The sequence below is a fragment of the Cololabis saira genome, chromosome 10 (assembly GCF_033807715.1).
Source record: "Cololabis saira isolate AMF1-May2022 chromosome 10, fColSai1.1, whole genome shotgun sequence".
In the NCBI taxonomy this organism is placed as follows: Eukaryota; Metazoa; Chordata; class Actinopteri; order Beloniformes; family Belonidae; genus Cololabis; species Cololabis saira.
Window position 1 is genome coordinate 502,408 of NC_084596.1, and position 22,758 is coordinate 525,165.

Below are 22,758 nucleotides of genomic sequence, written 5' to 3' on the forward strand. Positions count from 1 at the left end.
CCAGACGACAAGTGCAACTGCTCAACAATTGGATGGTTATCTGTCAGAAGTCCCCATCCCCCGGAGCGAGAACCCTCTCGCATATTGGAGGACCAATCAAGGCCGCTTTCCTGACTTGGCAAAGATGGCACGCAGGTAATAATAATATATTTAACATAAAAGCAATAAAACAAATAAAAGTACTGAAGAGTGCATAAGAGAAATGGAGACATGATACAATAATATTTAAAACAATAATATAAATAATTAGGTAGACTACTTGTATGGGAAAATGATTAATTTCCTTTTACTTTATTTTTTCTTTATTTTGTTATTGCTAAGGCATTGATAAAACAACTGAACCTACAATGTTGTCCCCATCCCAAGGTACCTGTCTGCTCCATGCACAAGCAGCGACAGTGAAAGGCTGTTTAGTGCTGCATCTCATATCATCGATGAGGAGGAACCGACTCGCCAGTGAGAAAGCAGAGAAGCTACTGTTCATAATGAAGAACCTGCCACTTTTCCTGAAGAAGTAGGATAAGCAGACTTATGCCCAGGATACTTATTCATTGTTGTGGGTTTATCCACTTATTTTGCACTTTTTTTTTACAATGTGCTTTAATGCATTATTATTGTTTTAAGGCCTATGTTACAATGAAGTTAAGCCTAACGTAAGCTCAAAGATGGACAAAAAATGTATTTTGCTAATTTATTTATTTTAAGTGATTGTTCTTTGCTGGTATAATATTTGCTGGAATATTTAAAAAATGCTGGGAAATTAAAAAATGTTCAGTTTTTTATTTATGTTGAATAAATATTTTCTTCTACCTTGTAATTTTGTAAAAGATTTTTTTCTTTTAAAAGCCTAAATCAAATTTATTTGATTTATGCAATGGTGAATGGTATATATATATATATATATATATATATATACCTGTGTGTGTACATATACAGTGTGTATATGCAAACATCTTAACAGAATAAAACCAGAATAAAAAAACACCATCAAGACTAAAGTATAAAACTACTGGCTATTAAAAGCCCTGAATAAATGAGTTTTCAGTTTATATTTAAAAAGTCCCAGGCCAGAGACAGGTAAGTCCCTGGCCTGGGACTAACCCTAAACCTACCCAGGAACCTCTGGTTCCTCCAGGATTCCTCCAGCCACTCGGGGGAGACGATGTGCTTCACCAGAGAAACGGCCGTCAGGAACTTCAGCGTCCTCGTCACCTTCCCGGCCACCAGGTGAGTCGCTCTGGAGACGCTGTCGGCCGGTTCCCCCCCTAGAGCCTGGAGCCTCTGCAGGACCAGAACCAGAACAGAACCACAGTCAGAACCAGGACCAGAACCAGGACCAGTCAGAACCAGAACCAGAACCACCGTCAGAAACCAACAGTCTCACTCCCGACTGGTCAAAAGCCGACGCTTGGTCAGGAGACTTTAGCGACACCTACTGACGTAAAAGGTTCCCATCTGCGTCTCTCTCAGTAGAATACTCTTGACTCCAGTGCAGTGGTGTAAAGTAACGAAGTACAAGTACTTCGTTATTGTACTTAAGTAAGATTTTTGATACTTTCATTTTTCTGTACTTTTACTTTTACTTCGTTACATTTTCAAGGAAAAAATCGTACTTTTAATCCACTATATTTAAAATTGGACACGTCGTTACTCGCTACAAATTAAAGTCTTACATTAAATGAAAATGTAGGCTATTGCCGTGAGAACAGCACAGCAGGGGCTGATTTATGGTTCCGTGTTACACCGGCGCAGAGCTACGGCGTAAGGTACGCGGCGACGCCAGGGGTGGACTGGCCATCGGCCCACCGGGCATTTGCCCGGTGGGCCGATGGGGATGTTGGGCCGGGCTGGGCCAAAAAAAAAAAAAAAAAAAAAAAAATTCTTTTGGCCCGGGCAGGCCCATTGGCCCATTTGATTTTGTTTTTTACCTAACAACAACTGGTACCACTGGCCGATTGGTTATGATGAGTTAGATTGGTTATGGGCTGGAGTCACGCCCGCCGCAAGGGGTGTGCGAACCGTGCGACCCCAAGGGGCCTCGCGCCCCAAGGGGCCTTGCGCTATGGGCCATTTTTTTTTTTCAAATTTTTTTTTTCTTCGTTTTTTTTTCGTTTTTTCTTTTATAAATATCAACAGTCACGTTCCATTACAGACCTAAATGTGTACTAGTCTGTGCATATCAATAAATATATGTGTCTGTTGTTCAATACAACTGATCAGACCAAGCGCAGACACAAGCTGCTCTGATCCAGACGGGTGGAGTTGGAACAAACTGTCACACAATGTCGAGAGAACGAGACAGGATCAGGAAATTTCCATCAGGGGATGAAAAAAGAAAAGAACTAAAGAAAATGGAAGAGTGGGCCCCCCCCCTTGTAGCTGCGGGCTATGAGACCTCCTGGCGTGGACGGCTCCCTGTTACCGTTTCCTCACCTGGATCCTCTGTGCCTAGCCATGTCTACACCATGTGTCTGCTTGTGTCTGTCTGTGTGTGTGCGGGGAGGGGGGGGGGGGGGGGGGGGGTAGGAGGGATGGGGGATGGGGGAGGGGGGGGGACATTAATACATTTTATGTTTATGTTTTATGGAAAGCACTTTGTGTTACATTTTTTGTATGAAAGGTGCTTTACAAATAAAGTTTGATTTGATTTGATTTGAATGATGAGTTCATATTCAATATCTTATATATTCTGTAAAACTAAATTAGCAACTCCAAATTTAAGTTGCTTTTTTGACAGGGACAGTGGTGGTTGGATTCCTGATTGTCACTAAATTTTAATAATGCTGTGATTATTAGTGAGTGGGTGAAATAATACATCAATCTTTTTGGAGAAATGTTTACCTACAGTGATGCCATCGCAGCAAAGACTTTGTGTACATATATTGGAAGTACCCACTGTTTAGGCAATTCAGGGTCATTAGTTAGTAAAAACAGAGGCAGCGCTGCATTCCCCCTGTTTAAAATGGTCAAATATGATGATATCAGCCTGAAAATCACAGGACTCTGTGGTGGTGAAAGAAGTCAGCAGTATGAATTTGAAAGATGTGTGAGCATCCCTTCATGATAAACAGAGGGGGAACGCATTCTGACAGCAGTATTTCACGCTGTCAGAATGTGTTCCCCCTGTTTAAAATGGGTTAATATATCATTGTAGATATCTGAAATGTTCTTTTTGACTAGGAGGAATTGAATTACAGATATCTGCAACACATATCCAGTCTAGCTATTAAATGTTAAAACGGCTTGTCATACAGGTTTGCTGGTCTACTCAGAAACAGTACTAAGTACATCTATAACGGGACTGGGGGGATGGTGTAGGTTTAGGTTTATTAGACAAGAACATACACACCAACAAGACAGTGTACAAGCGGTGTCACAAGAACGTTTGTTTTCATTCATAGGCTTTATTTTCTCATCAATACCTGGTGGGCCGGTCTAGGCTCAAAATGCCCGGGCCGATTTTTTGTCCCAGTCCAGCCCTGGGCAACGCACACCTTACGCCCTAGGGTACGGCGTAGGGTGTGCGTCGATTTAACGCGGAACCATAAGGCGGACGGGAAGGAAGGGGGGCGCGTGGATTGCCCGTGATTGCCCGGCGGCGGCTCCGTGACGAGACACCTGGGGCAGACGCGTACCCTACGCCGTAAGCTACGGCGTAGGGTACGCGGCGAAGCGCACCGTACGGTGCGTAAGGCCGCATACCCTACGCCGTAGCTCTGCGTTGGTGTAACGCGGAACCATAAATCAGCCTTGAGCGGCAGCCGACGAAATTAAAATGGGGTAATGGAAACAAACGCTAAAGGGGTCAGAATAATATCACCATTATTTAGAGTTGTAAGCAAATTCTTGGATTCTTCATTTCTTTGCAATCCTTTTGAAAATAATTTTGTACTTTGTACTTTGTACTTTTGTACTTAAGTACATTTTACACCATGTACTTTTGGTACTTTATTATATTTAATTTGAGGTACTTTTTTACTTTTACTTAAGTAATTTTCAAGCAGACTTACAGACTTTACTTAAGTACAATATTTTTGTACTTTTTCCACCTCTGCTCCAGTGTAATCCCGTCTGCGGCTCCATGTGACGCTCAGAGCAGCTGATCACCGCCAGCCGTTTCCTCTTTCTTCTTTATAAAAAATGCAAATACGTCAATTTAAAAGTGGTTTGATGACATTTTCTAGCGAGAAATGTGCATGTTTCCCCACAATCTCTGTTCAGTGAGTGTATATCATGCATGTTTTATTAATCGTTTATTGTTCTTGTTTGGAAGTCACGCCATATTAAAACTAATTATAAACCACATTAACACTTCATAGAAACTAAATAGATGGAGGGATGAGGTCTGAAAGATCTGTTTGGAAACGTTGATTAATACGTTACGTCATTGAACACAACCCTTCCTGTGGGGGAGATAGAGCAGCAGCACAAAACGTTAAAATAGCACTAATAAATGCATATTGATCTTTTCCATCACATACATCTACTCACAATATAAATATACATTTTATGGTCACACTTTGTTGAAAGATGAGCGGATATATGATTTCTGAGCCCTAGTACGGGTCAGTAGATTTTTTTGCTTGTAATAAGAAGATAAATCTTGTCCCACTGGCAGATTTTTCTACTTATTTCAAGTGAAAATTTACTTGAAACAGGTGAAAATTGTCACATTTTTCTGGTGTTATTTTTCTGGTGATGACTCTAAATGTTGAAATAGCAGTAAAAGCACATGAATTGATGAAATGACATAAGGGATGGAAAGGAGGGATGGCAGTTTTACAGGGGGGATGATTTGGACCGTTTTTATTTCAGGGGGGGATGATTTGGACCGTTTTTATTTCGGGGGGGGATGATTTGGACCGTTTTTATTTCAGGGGGGGATGATTTGGACCGTTTTTATTTCAGAGGGGGATGATTTGGACCGTTTTTATTTCAGGGGGGATGATTTGGACCGTTTTTATTTCAGGGGGGGATGATTTGGACCGTTTTTATTTCAGGGGGGGTGATTTGGACCGTTTTTATTTCAGGGGGGATGATTTGGACCGTTTTTATTTCAGGGGGGATGATTTGGACCGTTTTTATTTCAGGGGGGATGATTTGGACCGTTTTTATTTCAGGGGATGATTTGGACCGTTTTTATTTCAGGGGGGATGCCATCCCCCCTCATCCCCCCTCAACTCCAGTACTGGTGTTGCAGAATCAGAACCGGACCTGTGGAGGTCCTGGTCCCGGTCCCGGTCCAGGACCAGGTCCGGTAAAGCCTCACCTTGGTGAACTGCTGCACCTGCAGCGGCTCGAAGCCGGTGAACATCACCAGGGGGGCGGAGTCTGGGGGGAGGAGCTTCTTACTGGGGGACGTGATTTCCTCCAGCCTGTTAGGGAAAAACCACGTTAGGACCTCAGGCTAGGACCTCAGGTTAGGACCTCAGGCTAGAACCTCACGCTAGGACCTCAGGCTAGGACCTCAGGCTAGGACCTCACGCTAGGACCTCACGCTAGAACCTCACGCTAGGACCTCAGGCTAGGACCTCAGGCTAGGACCTCAGGTTAGGACCTCAGGCTAGGACCTCAGGCTAGGACCTCAGGCTAGGACCTCAGGCTAGGACCTCACGCTAGGACATCAGGCTAGGACCTCAGGCTAGGACCTCAGGCTAGGACCTCAGGCTAGGACCTCAGGCTAGGACCTCAGGCTAGGACCTCAGGTTAGGACCTCAGGCTAGGACCTCAGGCTAGGACCTCAGGCTAGGACCTCAGGCTAGGACCTCAGGCTAGGACCTCAGGCTAGGACCTCAGGCTAGGACCTCAGGTTAGGACCTCAGGCTAGGACATCAGGCTAGGACCTCAGGCTAGGACCTCAGGCTAGGACCTCAGGCTAGGACCTCAGGCTAGGACCTCACGCTAGGACCTCACGCTAGGACCTCAGGCTAGGACCTCAGGCTAGGACCTCACGCTAGAACCTGTTGAGACACATTGTCACGCCAGTTCCAGCTTCCTACACCCCTGCTGACACGTTGGAAGTAGCTTCGGCTTCCTACCCCTGCAGAGACGAAGACTTGAACCAGGGAAATGCCACATGATGGACTTCCTGACTGACTATGGGCTAGTTCCAACTGAACCATCACATCTGACTGGAAATAGCTTTTAATTGCTTCGTCTTTCACCTTTGGTTTGTTGATTCTTGCCGTCTGTGCTTTGAACTTTTTGTATAAAAGCCCTGTTGTCAAACCACTCTGGGTCAGCACACCAACTCAGACACGCTCTGTGCTGGTCCTGCTCACCGCCGGCTACTGAATAAAACTCTCTACACCACAGACTAAAACTCTCTACACCACAGACTAAAACTCTCTACACCACAGACTAAAACTCTCTACACCACAGACTAAAACTCTCTACACCACAGACTAAAACTCTCTACACCACAGACTAAAACTCTCTACACCACAGACTAAAACTCTCTACACCACAGACTAAAACTCTCTACACCACAGACTAAAACTCTCTACACCACAGACTAAAACTCTCTACACCACAGACTAAAACTCTCTACACCACAGACTAAAACTAAATACACCACAGACTAAAACTCTCTACACCACAGACTAAAACTCTCTACACCACAGACTAAAACTAAATACACCACAGACTAAAACTCTCTACACCACAGACTAAAACTCTCTACACCACAGACTAAAACTCTCTACACCACAGACTAAAACTCTCTACACCACAGACTAAAACTCTCTACACCACAGACTAAAACTCTCTACACCACAGACTAAAACTCTCTACACCACAGACTAAAACTAAATACACCACAGACTAAAACTCTCTACACCACAGACTAAAACTCTCTACACCACAGACTAAAACTCTCTACACCACAGACTAAAACTCTCTACACCACAGACTAAAACTCTCTACACCACAGACTAAAACTCTCTACACCACAGACTAAAACTCTCTACACCACAGACTAAAACTCTCTACACCACAGACTAAAACTCTGTACACCACAGACTAAAACTCTCTACACCACAGACTAAAACTCTCTACACCACAGAATAAAACTAAATACACCACAGACTAAAACTCTCTACACCACAGAATAAAACTCTCTACACCACAGAATAAAACTAAATACACCACAGACTAAAACTCTCTACACCACAGACTGAAACTCTCTACACCACAGCGGACTTCTCAACTGGATTTTATATTATTCTTCAACAATTTGGTGCTGTGACCCGGATGACAATAGACCTTCGATGGAAACTCCTTTTTCCAGACCAACGACACACCAGTCACTTCTATCCAAATTATTCAGAGGTAAGGGGTCCTTTTAAAAATCCCAAATTATCGTTGCTGGGTTGTTGTTGAAAGTCTGTGAATTGGAGTGCCAGAGAACGGTTGACGTCATCCCAAAACTTTAGGTAAGTCCGCTGTGTGGTTGTGAGCAGGGGTTATTGGGAAGGTTATTGTACAGATGTTTAGGAACGCTGGCAATTTCATAACACTTGAATTTGATTGTGTTGTGAGAATGCTTTGCTTCTCCTGCCTTAGAATTTGACTCGTTCTTCTAAAAAAGGTTTAATATCATATTATTCTTCAAAAGACCTCACGCTAGGACCTCACGCTAGGACCTCAAGCTAGGACCTCACGCTAGAACATCACGCTAGGACCTCAAGCTAGGACCTCAAGCTAGGACCTCACGCTAGGAACTCACGCTAGGACCTCACGCTAGGACCTCAGGCTAGGACCTCAGGCTAGGACCTCACGCTAGGACCTCAAGCTAGGACCTCATGCTAGGACCTCAAGCTAGGACCTCACGCTAGGACCTCACGCTAGGACCTCACGCTAGGACCTCACGCTAGGACCTCAAGCTAGGACCTCAAGCTAGGACCTCACGCTAGGACCTCACGCTAGGACCTCACGCTAGAACCTCACGCTAGGACCTCACGCTAGGACCTCACGCTAGGACCTCACGCTAGGACCTCACGCTAGGACCTCACGCTAGGACCTCACGCTAGGACCTCACGCTAGGACCTCAAGCTAGGACATCACGCTAGGACATCACGCTAGGACCTCACGCTAGGACCTCACGCTAGGACCTCACGCTAGGACCTCACGCTAGGACCTCAAGCTAGGACATCACGCTAGGACCTCACGCTAGGACCTCACGCTAGGACCTCACGCTAGGATCTCACCTGGCCTTCTTGCTGGCAGGAGAGTTGGCGGAGTCGGAGTTCTTCTGCTTCTGGAGCAGCTGGAGACCCTACCAGGAGAGAGGGGAGAAGGTTCAACCAGGTGCTAGCCACCCGTAGGTGCCGCTAGCTGCTAGCCGCCCGTGTCCATGTTTGGTGACGGAGGTGGGAACTCACCGCTAGCGCCTCCGGAGAAACCTTCACCGGGGTTCTCCAGGCACCTGGAACAACCACAAAATTCAGTCTTGAAAAGAGAGGGGCGTCTTATATTCAGGGTGGTCTATAATCAGGGTGGTCTTTGGACGCTTTTCTGCTCCTCTCCCTCCCTATCTGCCCTGCTACTGCTTTTGTCCTGTCTCGTCTTCAGAGTCTCTCCTTTTCACTCCTCCCAAACTCTACAATCATGGAATTGATTAACTGGTCTCTCAGCACAATTGACCAAATTTTTGCGACGAGAAGTCAGGGGGTAAGGGAGCCCTCCTGCCCCGATGGGATGTTTTTTGCTGGATACACAATGGATTCCTATAAATATTGGAAACCGTTGTGTTTGGTGATTCTGTCTGTCGAGGACGTTGAAGATGCTTCATAATTGGATTTATGATAACAGGATTTCTCTTGATCGGAGGAGGGGGATTCCTGGTCTACTGACAAACGCGTAAGTGGTCGACAGCTGTTCTGGCTCTTTCAGAGCTGCCGGACGTGGCTGAAGGATCAAGCAAGGTGATCAACACTCAGACTTTAACGCTGGGGGAGCAAAGCCGTAAGCTGGATGTGATTCTTGAACAGAATCTCAGGCTGGCGGCGTCTTTGAGTTCATTGACAAGATGGATAAGACCCTGGAGAAGTTGGAAGCTCGGCTTCGCGGGAATTGATTACAAATTCGTCTGATTGGAGTCGCCATTGATGAACCAGAGACTGAAGGCAGACGGAAAATTACTGAGTCTGTTTTCAATATAATTGTTGATTCTATAATCTGGCCTTGACAGGGCGGTTTGGCCGATCGCTCTGGTCACAATCTCCCTGGTGGAATGTAAAGTCACAATCTCTCTGGTGGAATGTAAAGTCACAATCTCCCTGGTGGAATGTAAAGTCACAATCTCCCTGGTGGAATGTAAAGTCACAATCTCCCTGGTGGAATGTAAAGTCACAACCTCGCTGGTGGAATGTAAAGTCACAATCTCCCTGGTGGAATGTAAAGTCACAACCTCGCTGGTGGAATGTAAAGTAACAATCTCCCTGGTGGAATGTAAAGTCACAATCTCTCTGGTGGAATGTAAAGTCACAATCTCCCTGGTGGAATGTAAAGTCACAATCTCCCTGGTGGAATGTAAACAAGGTGACTCTGCCCCCACTAACCCTCCCCTCTCAGGAACATCTGTGGACCTGGATCAGAACTGACCGAGCCGTCTGATAACATCAAGGACATTGGCTGAGGAGCAGCTCTGAGAGAAGTTCAGACTTACTGGCCGCGGTGCTCACTTGGGGAACTGTGTCGGGATACCCCCACCCCTAGAACCCCCCCACACACACACACACACACATGTGCAAGCCTTCTGCTGTTAAATTTGTCATGTGGACCAGCTGGGCGTTAAGTACCGAGCAGGTTCTGGACCGTTACGTACCGAGCAGGTTCTGGACCAGCTGGGCGTTGGGCTGCAGCGGTTCTGGGTGGCTGAACGTGGAGTATCTGGAGTGCTGGATCAGCCTCAAGGCCTCGAAGTTCCCCAGCAGGACGTCGCAGAGCCACTGGGCGTTGACGCAGGGAATCTTCCACTCCCGGGCCTTCTCGTACTTCAGCCCCCCCGGCCTGGGGAGACAGGGTTAGGTTAGGGTATCAGGACCGCGGTCACATGGTGGACCCCTGCAGCCTGAAGGTGAGATGTGGGACCAGACGGGTCACCTGACGTACGACTCACTCCTTGCAGATGAGCACGGTGTTGCTGCGGCACAGGTACCCGGTGTACCGGGCCCCGGACAGGTACACCATCAGCTTCAGGTCGTCCCGGTCGGCGTCCACGAACCCCGTCACAGAGATGATCTGAGGAGAGAGGGGGGGTGAGACGGGACCTGGACCGGTTCCTGAGGGACCGGTCCCGGTTCCTGGGGGACCAGAATCAGGACCAGGAGGGACCAGGGGGGACCACCTACGTGCTGGGAGCAGGGCTTGGCCCCCGGCGGGAAGGCGAACGGCAGGTGCAGCGTCCGGTGAGGAGGAACCATCTTCTTCTTCTTCAGCACCGTGTTGAGCCAGTGGGCCGTGACGCAGCGCTTCCCCTCCCGCAGGGCCTGATGGGAAAACACACCGCCTTAGGGCTAGGAAACACTAACCCTAACCTAGAGAAAACACAACGCATCAGGGATAAGAAACACTAACCTAGAGAAAACACAACGCATCAGGGATAAGAAACACTAACCAGATCAGAGAAACCCTAACCCTCCCGCAGGGCCTGATGGGAAAACACACCGCATGAGGGGTAAGAAACACTAACCCTCCCGCAGGGCCTGATGGGAAAACACACCGCATCAGGGCTAGGAAACACTAACCTAGAGAAAACACAACGCATCAGGGCTAGGAAACACTAACCCTAACCAGAGAAACCCTAACCCTCCCTGAGGGCCTGGTGGGAAAACACACCGCCTTAGGGCTAGGAAACCCTAACCCTAACCCAGAGAAACCCTGACCAGAGAAACCCAGACCAGAGAAACCCTGACCAGACCAGAGAAACCCTGACCTGACCAGAGAAACCCTGACCTGACCAGAGAAACCCTGACCAGAGAAACCCTGACCAGACCAGAGAAACCCTGACCAGACCAGAGAAACCCTGACCTGACCAGAGAAACCCTGACCAGAGAAACCCTGACCTGACCAGAGAAACCCTGACCTGACCAGAGAAACCCTGACCTGACCAGAGAAACCCTGACCTGACCAGAGAAACCCTGACCTGACCAGAGAAACCCTGACCAGACCAGAGAAACCCTGACCTGACCAGAGAAACCCTGACCTGACCAGAGAAACCCTGACCAGAGAAACCCTGACCAGAGAAACCCTGACCAGAGAAACCCAGACCAGAGAAACCCTGACCTGACCAGAGAAACCCAGACCAGAGAAACCCAGACCAGAGAAACCCTGACCAGAGAAACCCTGACCAGAGAAACTCTGACCAGACCAGAGAAACCCTCACATACCTGCGTAGCTGCGAGCTGCTGTGCTAACACGTACCTGCATAGCTGCGTAGCTGCTATGCTAACACGTACCTGCGTAGCTGCGTAGCTGCTATGCTAACACGTACCTGTGTAGCAGCATGCTAACACGTACCTGCATAGCTACGTAGCTGCTATGCTAACACGTACCTGCGTAGCAGCAGGCTAACACGTACCTGCGTAGCTGCTTAGCTGCTATGCTAACACGTACCTGCGTAGCAGCATGCTAACACGTACCTGCACATACATGTTGCTGACCTGACTCTCACACAGCAGGTGGGTGCAGCGGCTGCTCAGCGTGGGCTCCACCACGCCTCCACAGGCCTGGATCACCTGGAACCACAGCAGTTAAAGAAAACACGGTTACCGCCTCATTCACTGAATGGTCTGAGTGGTCTAAACCGGGTCCTGGACCGGGTCCTGGACCGGGTCTTACCCTCTTCCAGGTGGCCAGCAGCTGCTTGTCGGCCATCTGTTCCGGGTAGTCGGCCACAGCAAACACACAGCTGAGCAGGAAGCCGTCCTGAGGAACTGAGGGATGGAGAGATGGATCTATTTACTATCAATATTAAAGTTTAATGATGGATGGATGGAGAGATTTAGTTCCTATCAATACTAAAGTTTAATGATGGATGGAGAGATGGATTTATTATCAATATTAAAGTTTAATGGCTTGGGTAGAAAGGACGTGTTTGACCTATTTTTAATGAACCATTTAACATTAACATTAAAAGACAAGTTTCTTTAAGAAGTACCGTATTTTCCGCACTATAAATTGCACTAAATATCTGGTAAAATAGCGACTATAGTGGCTGGGGTTGAGTTAGCATCTACCTGATGGAGCTGCTACAGGAAATGCTACAAGACTACATTACTACATTACCCACAATCCCCCTGACTACATTACCCACAATCCCCCTGACTACATTACCCACAATCCCCCTGACTACAGGAACAGAAATGACCGTAATGATCTTATATAAGGCACTGCCGTATTTGAGAAGATTAAAGTCTTTTAGGTTTAACTCAGTGCCCGGACAGTCAGACCAATCGTCCCATTTAAGTTTGTGATCAAGCACAAAGTTCTGCAGAACTCTCCGATGATAAAAGTGGCTGAAATTAATTTTACTTCCTGAAATCAAAAGGTAATTTCCTTTGTCTTTAAGGTGTTGAGGACGAGGTTTTCCCTTTCACAACATTTAAGAAAAATGGTCCAGAACTGGCCCATGATTTAATCTCACTAGTGCAGTATCATCTGTGTATTTAATCACTAGTGCAGTATCATCTGCATATTTAATCACTAGTGCAGTATCATCTGCATATTTAATCACTAGTGCAGTATCATCTGCATATTTAATCACTAGTGCAGTATCATCTGTGTATTTAATCACTAGTGCAGTATCATCTGTGTATTTAATCACTAGTGCAGTATCATCTGCATATTTAATCACTAGTGCAGTATCATCTGCATATTTAATCACTAGTGCAGTATCATCTGCATATTTAATCACTAGTGCAGTATCATCTGTGTATTTAATCACTAGTGCAGTATCATCTGCATATTTAATCACTAGTGCAGTATCATCTGCATATTTAATCATTAGTGCAGTATCATCTGTATATTTAATCACTAGTGCAGTATCATCTGCATATTTAATCACTGGTGCAGTATCATCTGCATATTTAATCACTAGTGCGGTATCATCTGCATATTTAATCACTAGTGCAGTATCATCTGCATATTTAATCTCACTAGTGCGGTATCATCTGCATATTTAATCACTAGTGCAGTATCATCTGCATATTTAACCTCACTAGTGCAGTATCATCTGCATATTTAACCTCACTAGTGCAGTATCATCTGCATATTTAATCACTAGTGCAGTATCATCTGCATATTTAATATCACTAGTGCAGTATCATCTGCATATTTAATCACTAGTGCAGTATCATCTGCATATTTAATCACTAGTGCAGTATCATCTGTGTATTTAATCACTAGTGCAGTATCATCTGCATATTTAACCTCACTAATGCAGTATCATCTGTGTATTTAATCACTAGTGCAGTATCATCTGCATATTTAATCACTAGTGCAGTATCATCTGCATATTTAACCACAAGTGCAGTATCATCTGCATATTTAATCACTAGTGCAGTATCATCTGCATTTTTAATATCACTAGTGCAGTATCATCTGCATATTTAATCACTAGTGCAGTATCATCTGCATATTTAACCTCACTAACGCAGTATCATCTGCATATTTAATCACTAGTGCAGTATCATCTGCATATTTAATCTCACTAGTGCAGTATCATCTGCATATTTAATCACTAGTGCAGTATCATCTGCATACTTAATCACTAGTGCAGTATCATCTGCATATTTAATCACTAGTGCAGTATCATCTGCATATTTAATCACTAGTGCAGTATCATCTGCATATTTAATCACTAGTGCAGTATCATCTGCATATTTAATATCACTAGTGCAGTAGCATCTGCATATTTAATCACTAGTGCAGTATCATCTGCATATTTAACCTCACTAGTGCAGTATCATCTGCATATTTAATCACTAGTGCAGTATCATCTGCATATTTAATCACTAGTGCAGTATCATCTGTATATTTAGTCACTAATGCAGTATCATCTGCATATTTAACCACAAGTGCAGTATCATCTGCATATTTAATCACTAGTGCAGTATCATCTGCATATTTAATCACTAGTGCAGTATCATCTGCATATTTAACCACTAGTGCAGTATCATCTGTATATTTAATCACTAATGCAGTATCATCTGCATATTTAACCACAAGTGCAGTATCATCTGCATATTTAATCACTAGTGCAGTATCATCTGCATATTTAATCAATAGTGCAGTATCATCTGCATATTTAACCACTAGTGCAGTATCATCTGCATATTTAATCACTAGTGCAGTATCATCTGCATATTTAATCACTAGTGCAGTATCATCTGTATATTTAATCACTAATGCAGTATCATCTGCATATTTAACCACAAGTGCAGTATCATCTGCATATTTAATCACTAGTGCAGTATCATCTGCATATTTAATCACTAGTGCAGTATCATCTGCATATTTAATCAATAGTGCAGTATCATCTGCATATTTAATCACTAGTGCAGTATCATCTGCATATTTAATCACTAGTGCAGTATCATCTGCATATTTAATCACTAGTGCAGTATCATCTGCATATTTAATCACTAGTGCAGTATCATCTGCATATTTAATCACTAGTGCAGTATCATCTGCATATTTAATCACTAGTGCAGTATCATCTGCATATTTAATCACTAGTGCAGTATCATCTGCATATTTAATCACTAGTGCAGTATCATCTGCATATTTAATCACTAGTGCAGTATCATCTGCATATTTAATCACTAGTGCAGTATCATCTGCATATTTAACCTCACTAGTGCAGTATCATCTGCATATTTAATCACTAGTGCAGTATCATCTGCATATTTAATCACTAGTGCGGTATCATCTGCATATTTAACCTCACTAGTGCAGTATCATCTGCATATTTAATCACTAGTGCAGTATCATCTGCATATTTAATCACTAGTGCAGTATCATCTGCATATTTAATCAATAGTGCAGTATCATCTGCATATTTAATCACTAGTGCAGTATCATCTGCATATTTAATCTCTAGTGCAGTATCATCTGCATATTTAATCACTAGTGCAGTATCATCTGCATATTTAACCTCACTAGTGCAGTATCATCTGCATATTTAATCACTAGTGCAGTATCATCTGCATATTTAATCTCACTAGTGCAGTATCATCTGCATATTTAATCACTAGTGCAGTATCATCTGCATATTTAATCACTAGTGCAGTATCATCTGCATATTTAATCACTAGTGCAGTATCATCTGCATATTTAACCTCACTAGTGCAGTATCATCTGCATATTTAACCACTAGTGCAGTATCATCTGCATATTTAACCACTAGTGCAGTATCATCTGCATATTTAATCACTAGTGCAGTATCATCTGCATATTTAATCACTAGTGCAGTATCATCTGCATATTTAACCTCACTAGTGCAGTATCATCTGCATATTTAACCACTAGTGCAGTATCATCTGCATATTTAATCACTAGTGCAGTATCATCTGCATATTTAATCACTAGTGCAGTATCATCTGCATATTTAATCTCACTAGTGCAGTATCATCTGCATATTTAATCACTAGTGCAGTATCATCTGCATATTTAATCACTAGTGCAGTATCATCTGCATATTTAATCACTAGTGCGGTATCATCTGCATATTTAATCACTAGTGCAGTATCATCTGCATATTTAATCACTAGTGCAGTATCATCTGCATATTTAATCACTAGTGCGGTATCATCTGCATATTTAATCTCACTAGTGCAGTATCATCTGCATATTTAATCACTAGTGCAGTATCATCTGCATATTTAATCACTAGTGCAGTATCATCTGCATATTTAATCAATAGTGCAGTATCATCTGCATATTTAATCACTAGTGCAGTATCATCTGCATATTTAATCTCACTAGTGCAGTATCATCTGCATATTTAATCTCTAGTGCAGTATCATCTGCATATTTAATCACTAGTGCAGTATCATCTGCATATTTAATCACTAGTGCAGTATCATCTGCATATTTAATCACTAGTGCAGTATCATCTGCATATTTAATCACTAGTGCAGTATCATCTGCATATTTAATCACTAGTGCAGTATCATCTGCATATTTAATCACTAGTGCAGTATCATCTGCATATTTAACCTCACTAGTGCAGTATCATCTGCATATTTAATCACTAGTGCAGTATCATCTGCATATTTAATCTCTAGTGCAGTATCATCTGCATATTTAATCTCACTAGTGCAGTATCATCTGCATATTTAATCTCACTAGTGCAGTATCATCTGCATATTTAATCACTAGTGCAGTATCATCTGCATATTTAATCACTAGTGCAGTATCATCTGCATATTTAATCACTAGTGCAGTATCATCTGCATATTTAATCACTAGTGCAGTATCATCTGCATATTTAACCACTAGTGCAGTATCATCTGTATATTTAATCACTAGTGCAGTATCATCTGCATATTTAACCACTAGTGCAGTATCATCTGCATATTTAATCACTAGTGCGGTATCATCTGCATATTCAATCACTAGTGCAGTATCATCTGCATATTTAATCACTAGTGCAGTATCATCTGCATATTTAATCACTAGTGCGGTATCATCTGCATATTTAATCTCACTAGTGCAGTATCATCTGCATATTTAATCACTAGTGCAGTATCATCTGCATATTTAACCACTAGTGCGGTATCATCTGCATATTTAATCTCACTAGTGCAGTATCATCTGCATATTTAATCACTAGTGCAGTATCATCTGCATATTTAACCACTAGTGCGGTATCATCTGCATATTTAATCACTAGTGCAGTATCATCTGCATATTTAATCACTAGTGCAGTATCATCTGCATATTTAATCACTAGTGCGGTATCATCTGCATATTTAATCACTAGTGCAGTATCATCTGCATATTTAATCTCACTAGTGCAGTATCATCTGCATATTTAATCACTAGTGCAGTATCATCTGCATATTTAATCACTAGTGCAGTATCATCTGCATATTTAATCACTAGTGCGGTATCATCTGCATATTTAATCACTAGTGCAGTATCATCTGCATATTTAATCACTAGTGCAGTATCATCTGCATATTTAATCACTAGTGCGGTATCATCTGCATATTTAATCTCACTAGTGCAGTATCATCTGCATATTTAATCACTAGTGCAGTATCATCTGCATATTTAATCACTAGTGCAGTATCATCTGCATATTTAATCAATAGTGCAGTATCATCTGCATATTTAATCACTAGTGCAGTATCATCTGCATATTTAATCTCACTAGTGCAGTATCATCTGCATATTTAATCTCTAGTGCAGTATCATCTGCATATTTAATCACTAGTGCAGTATCATCTGCATATTTAATCACTAGTGCAGTATCATCTGCATATTTAATCACTAGTGCAGTATCATCTGCATATTTAATCACTAGTGCAGTATCATCTGCATATTTAATCACTAGTGCAGTATCATCTGCATATTTAATCACTAGTGCAGTATCATCTGCATATTTAACCTCACTAGTGCAGTATCATCTGCATATTTAATCACTAGTGCAGTATCATCTGCATATTTAATCACTAGTGCAGTATCATCTGCATATTTAATCACTAGTGCAGTATCATCTGCATATTTAATCACTAGTGCGGTATCATCTGCATATTTAATCACTAGTGCAGTATCATCTGCATATTTAATCACTAGTGCAGTATCATCTGTATATTTAATATCACTAGTGCAGTATCACCTGCATATTTAATCACTAGTGCGGTATCATCTGCATATTTAATCTCACTAGTGCAGTATCATCTGCATATTTAATCACTAGTGCAGTATCATCTGCATATTTAACCACTAGTGCGGTATCATCTGCATATTTAATCTCACTAGTGCAGTATCATCTGCATATTTAATCACTAGTGCAGTATCATCTGCATATTTAACCACTAGTGCGGTATCATCTGCATATTTAATCACTAGTGCAGTATCATCTGCATATTTAATCACTAGTGCAGTATCATCTGCATATTTAATCACTAGTGCGGTATCATCTGCATATTTAATCACTAGTGCAGTATCATCTGTATATTTAATCACTAGTGCAGTATCATCTGCATATTTAATCACTAGTGCAGTATCATCTGCATATTTAACCACTAGTGCAGTATCATCTGCATATTTAACCTCACTAACGCAGTATCATCTGCATATTTAACCTCACTAGTGCAGTATCATCTGCATATTTAATCACTAGTGCAGTATCATCTGCATATTTAATCACTAGTGCAGTATCATCTGCATATTTAATCTTCTCACCATCTTGTCCCGGCTCGTGTCCGAACAGCTGGGTGATGTGAGGGGTTTGCTGCACCTGCGGCTGCAGCGCAGCCACGTTGGTCTGCTGCTGGTTCTGGTGCTGCAGGTGCTGCTGCTGCTGCTGCTGCTGCTGCTTCTGCAGCTGCTGCAGGTGCTGCTGCCGCTGCTGCAGGAAGTGCTGCTGCTGCAGGTGCTGGTGGTGCTGCAGCTGCTGCTGCTGCTGCTGTTGCTGCTGCTGCTGCTGCTGCTGCTGGTTCTGCTGCTGCAGCATCTGCATGCGCTGCTGCTGCTGGAACTGCTGCAGCTGCTGCTGCAGCGCCTGCTGCTGCTGCAGCTGCTGGAGTCCCGGACGCAGCAGCTGCTGCTGCTGCGGTCGCAGCTGCTGCTGCTGGGGGAAGGCATGCGGCTGCTGCTGCTGCTGCTGCTGCTGCTGCTGCTGCTGGGAGAACATCTGCTGCTGCTGCAGGAACTGCTGCTGCTGCTGCTGCTGCTGCTGCTGGAACTGCTGCTGGGCAGCCTGCGACTGCTGCTGCTGCTGCAGCTGCATCATCTGCTGCTGCTGCTGCAGGTGCATCATGGGATGCTGCTGCGGCTGCTGCTGCAGCTGGTGCTGCTGAGCAGCCTGGTGGGACTGCAGCAGCTGCTGCTGCTGCTCGGCGCTGAGCGGCTGCTGCCCCAGCTTGGGGTTGAACTGGGGAGGGTTGCTACTGTTGGGGGGCGGAGCCAGGCCCTGATTGGTCTGCTGCTCCAGAGGCTTGCCCTGATTGGCCGTTAGATTCTGGATGATCTGCAAAAGAAACAAAAGAGTGGCAGCTTTCAGTTTGATCACTGGAAACATCTAAAATGGGAAACAGCTGTTGTGCGATCGACTGAACTCATAGGGCCTGATTTACTAAAGGTTTGCGTGTGTAAAAACGTGTGCAAACTTGACATCACCCGCAAACCAAAGTGCCAGCTGATCTACTAACAGCTGATCTACTAACAGCTGATCTACTAACAGCTGATCTACTAACAGCTGATCTACTAACAGCTGATCTACTAACAGCTGATCTACTAACGGCTGATCTACTAACGGCTGATCTACTAACAGCTGATCTACTAACGGCTGATCTACTAACAGCTGATCTACTAACAGCTGATCTACTAACAGCTGATCTACTAACAGCTGATCTACTAACAGCGTGCAAAGAGGACTGCGTCTCTCAAATAGCACACGCTGTTCATTTAGTACTTTTGCCCTGATGAATAATCAATATGGGGCGTACCCGCCAGAAATCCTAAATACTGGGAGGGGAAAATGCAAATACGTTCAATTACCACACGCAATGAGATTTACCAAGCCTGAAAGTAATTGCGGGGATTGTGATTGCGTCTGTATTTAATACGTTGGAAAGGAAGGTGCTAATCTGCCCAGCGTTACGCACCGATGGCGGCTGTTATTGTGGTGTTGTGCCGTATTCAGCACCCCTGCCGTGAAAAGCACCCCCTCGTACACACTCACACAAACACATACTTAGGAGTTTATATTATATATATTTACAAATATTATGGAAGACAACACAGTAAGCAGGCTATTAATTAATGACATCAATAACCATTTACCCGATTTGTGTTATCTGTGACTGTGATCGTGGGAAAGTATGACTATTGTGGAATCCATGAGCGCATTTAAACATGAATCATTAACACAAAACTGGACGCTAAACAGAACATAACACGGAATGAGAATATCATTTTTGTCATTGTGTGTACGTTGTCATTTGGAGTAAATTAAACATGAGCATTTAGTCCTTTTTGACATTTACTTGTGAATAAGAGATCTGTGGGTAATATATGTCGACGAGGGGGTGCTTTTCACGGCAGGGGTGCTGAATACGGCACAACTGGCAAGGAGGCGACATCGCCAAAATCAAAGAATACGCAGAGAGAGAGTCTTTGCCCAAGTTTTATTAAAGGCCACTTTTTCTTTAGTTCTTCGCCTTATATCTTGCCACCTTCTTTTAACCTCATCTGCCGTTCTTTTTGTCTTATAACTGCATTTATTCTATCGCAGGTTTTCTCCCATATTGCGTTTCTTTTGGTAATGTTTAAATTTCTTTGCTGTAGTTCATGAATGTGTTTATTTGCCTCTTCCACTAATATCTCTAACTCCAACTCGTCAAATTTTATTTTGCGCTTGCGACTATATCCTGCTTTCCATCCAGACTCTCCATGGCGCAAACCGTAAGACACGCATTTAAATACTGCGGTTTGCACCTGTTATCAATTGCACACGCATTCTTAGTTGATCACCCGCAAAACACACAACAACAGCACGTGCAAACTTTTTCAGTGCACACGCAATTTAGTACTCTTTATTTAGGATCTTAGTAAATCAGGCCCATAGATTTAGCAAGAAATCAGAGTTATCGTTTTACAGACTGACGAAGAATAAGCTAAAGAGAGACAAACGGATCAGAAACAACTGGATTCCAGGACAGAAACGTGGATTTGTGGTTCCCGGTTTGTATCAGGTGATGTTGGATTTTTGGGAAGCTAACATTAAACGGTCCAATCGTAAAGTCCGTGTCCTCATCACTTTAGTTTCTTACGTGTGCTACGTTGGCGGGCCGGTGCGCCGGCTGCATGTCGTTGTTGTTGGTGATGTTCCGGAGGGTTCTGATGTTGGGGCTCCACCCGGGGATTCCCTCTGGGACCGGAACACCTGGAAACAACGGTGCAGGTCAGGCTACATGCTACATGCTACATGCTACACCGGCTAACACCCAACTAGCAGCAGCTGCTGCACTTGGAATCTGAAATTACAGAAAATGTTGTGTGTATGCGGACCGGACTGACGGACCGCGGACCGGACTGACGGACCGGACTGACCGACCGCGGACCGGACTGACCGACCGGACTGACGGACCGCGGACCGGACTAACGGACCGGACTGACGGACCGCGGACCGGACTGACCGACCGCGGACCGGACTGACGGACCGGACTGACGGACTGACGGACCGCGGACCGGACTGACCGACCGCGGACCGGACTGACGGACCGGACTGACAGACCGCGGACCGGACTGACGGACCGGACTGACAGACCGCGGACCGGACTGACGGACCGGACTGACGGACTGACGGACCGCGGACCGGACTGACCGACCGCGGACCGGACTGACGGACCGGACTGACAGACCGCGGACCGGACTGACGGACCGGACTGACAGACCGCGGACCGGACTGACGGACCGGACTGACGGACTGACGGACCGCGGACCGGACTGACCGACCGCGGACCGGACTGACGGACCGGACTGACCGACCGCGGACCGGACTGACGGACCGGACTGACGGACCACGGACCGGACTGACGGACCGGACTGACAGACCGCGGACCGGACTGACGGACCGGACTGACAGACCGCGGACCGGACTGACGGACCGGACTGACGGACCACGGACCGGACTGACGGACCGGACTGACGGACCACGGACCGGACTGACGGACCGGACTGACGGACCACGGACCGGACTGACGGACCGGACTGACAGACCGCGGACCGGACTGACGGACCGGACTGACAGACCGCGGACCGGACTGACGGACCGGACTGACGGACCACGGACCGGACTGACGGACCGGACTGACGGACCACGGACCGGACTGACGGACCGGACTGACAGACCGCGGACCGGACTGACGGACCGGACTGACAGACCGCGGACCGGACTGACGGACCGGACTGACGGACCACGGACCGGACTGACGGACCGGACTGACAGACCGCGGACCGGACTGACGGACCGGACTGACGGACCACGGACCGGACTGACGGACCGGACTGACGGACCGGACTGACGGACCGGACTGACGGACCACGGACCGGACTGACGGACCGCGGACCGGACTGACGGACCGGACTGACGGACCGGACTGACGGACCGCGGACCGGACTGACGGACCGGACTGACGGACCGGACTGACGGACCGCGGACCGGACTGACGGACCACGGACCGGACTGACGGACCGCGGACCGGACTGACGGACCGGACTGACGGACCACGGACCGGACTGACGGACCGCGGACCGGACTGACGGACCGCGGACCGGACTGACGGACCGGACTGACGGACCACGGACCGGACTGACGGACCGCGGACCGGACTGACGGACCGGACTGACGGACCGGACTGACGGACCGCGGACCGGACTGACGGACCGGACTGACGGACCACGGACCGGACTGACGGACCGCGGACCGGACTGACGGACCGCGGACCGGACTGACGGACCGGACTGACGGACCACGGACCGGACTGACGGACCGCGGACCGGACTGACGGACCGGACTGA

General features: G+C 45.5%; 1 protein-coding gene across 1 annotated transcript in view; it reads right to left on the minus strand.

Annotated features, from left to right (window-relative positions):
- Window positions 1-22,758, minus strand: part of paxip1 (PAX interacting (with transcription-activation domain) protein 1) — a 54,349-nt gene that overhangs the window by 14,191 nt on the left and 17,400 nt on the right. The window contains exons 8-18 of the mRNA XM_061731503.1: window positions 21,009-21,121; window positions 18,418-19,204; window positions 11,842-11,936; window positions 11,643-11,738; window positions 10,353-10,490; window positions 10,121-10,242; window positions 9,827-10,011; window positions 8,382-8,425; window positions 8,208-8,275; window positions 5,270-5,375; window positions 1,113-1,281 (exon numbers count right to left, since the gene is read on the minus strand). Of these exons, the coding sequence (XP_061587487.1) occupies window positions 1,113-1,281; window positions 5,270-5,375; window positions 8,208-8,275; window positions 8,382-8,425; window positions 9,827-10,011; window positions 10,121-10,242; window positions 10,353-10,490; window positions 11,643-11,738; window positions 11,842-11,936; window positions 18,418-19,204; window positions 21,009-21,121 (1,923 nt within the window). The remainder of the gene's footprint in view (window positions 1-1,112; window positions 1,282-5,269; window positions 5,376-8,207; window positions 8,276-8,381; window positions 8,426-9,826; window positions 10,012-10,120; window positions 10,243-10,352; window positions 10,491-11,642; window positions 11,739-11,841; window positions 11,937-18,417; window positions 19,205-21,008; window positions 21,122-22,758) is intronic.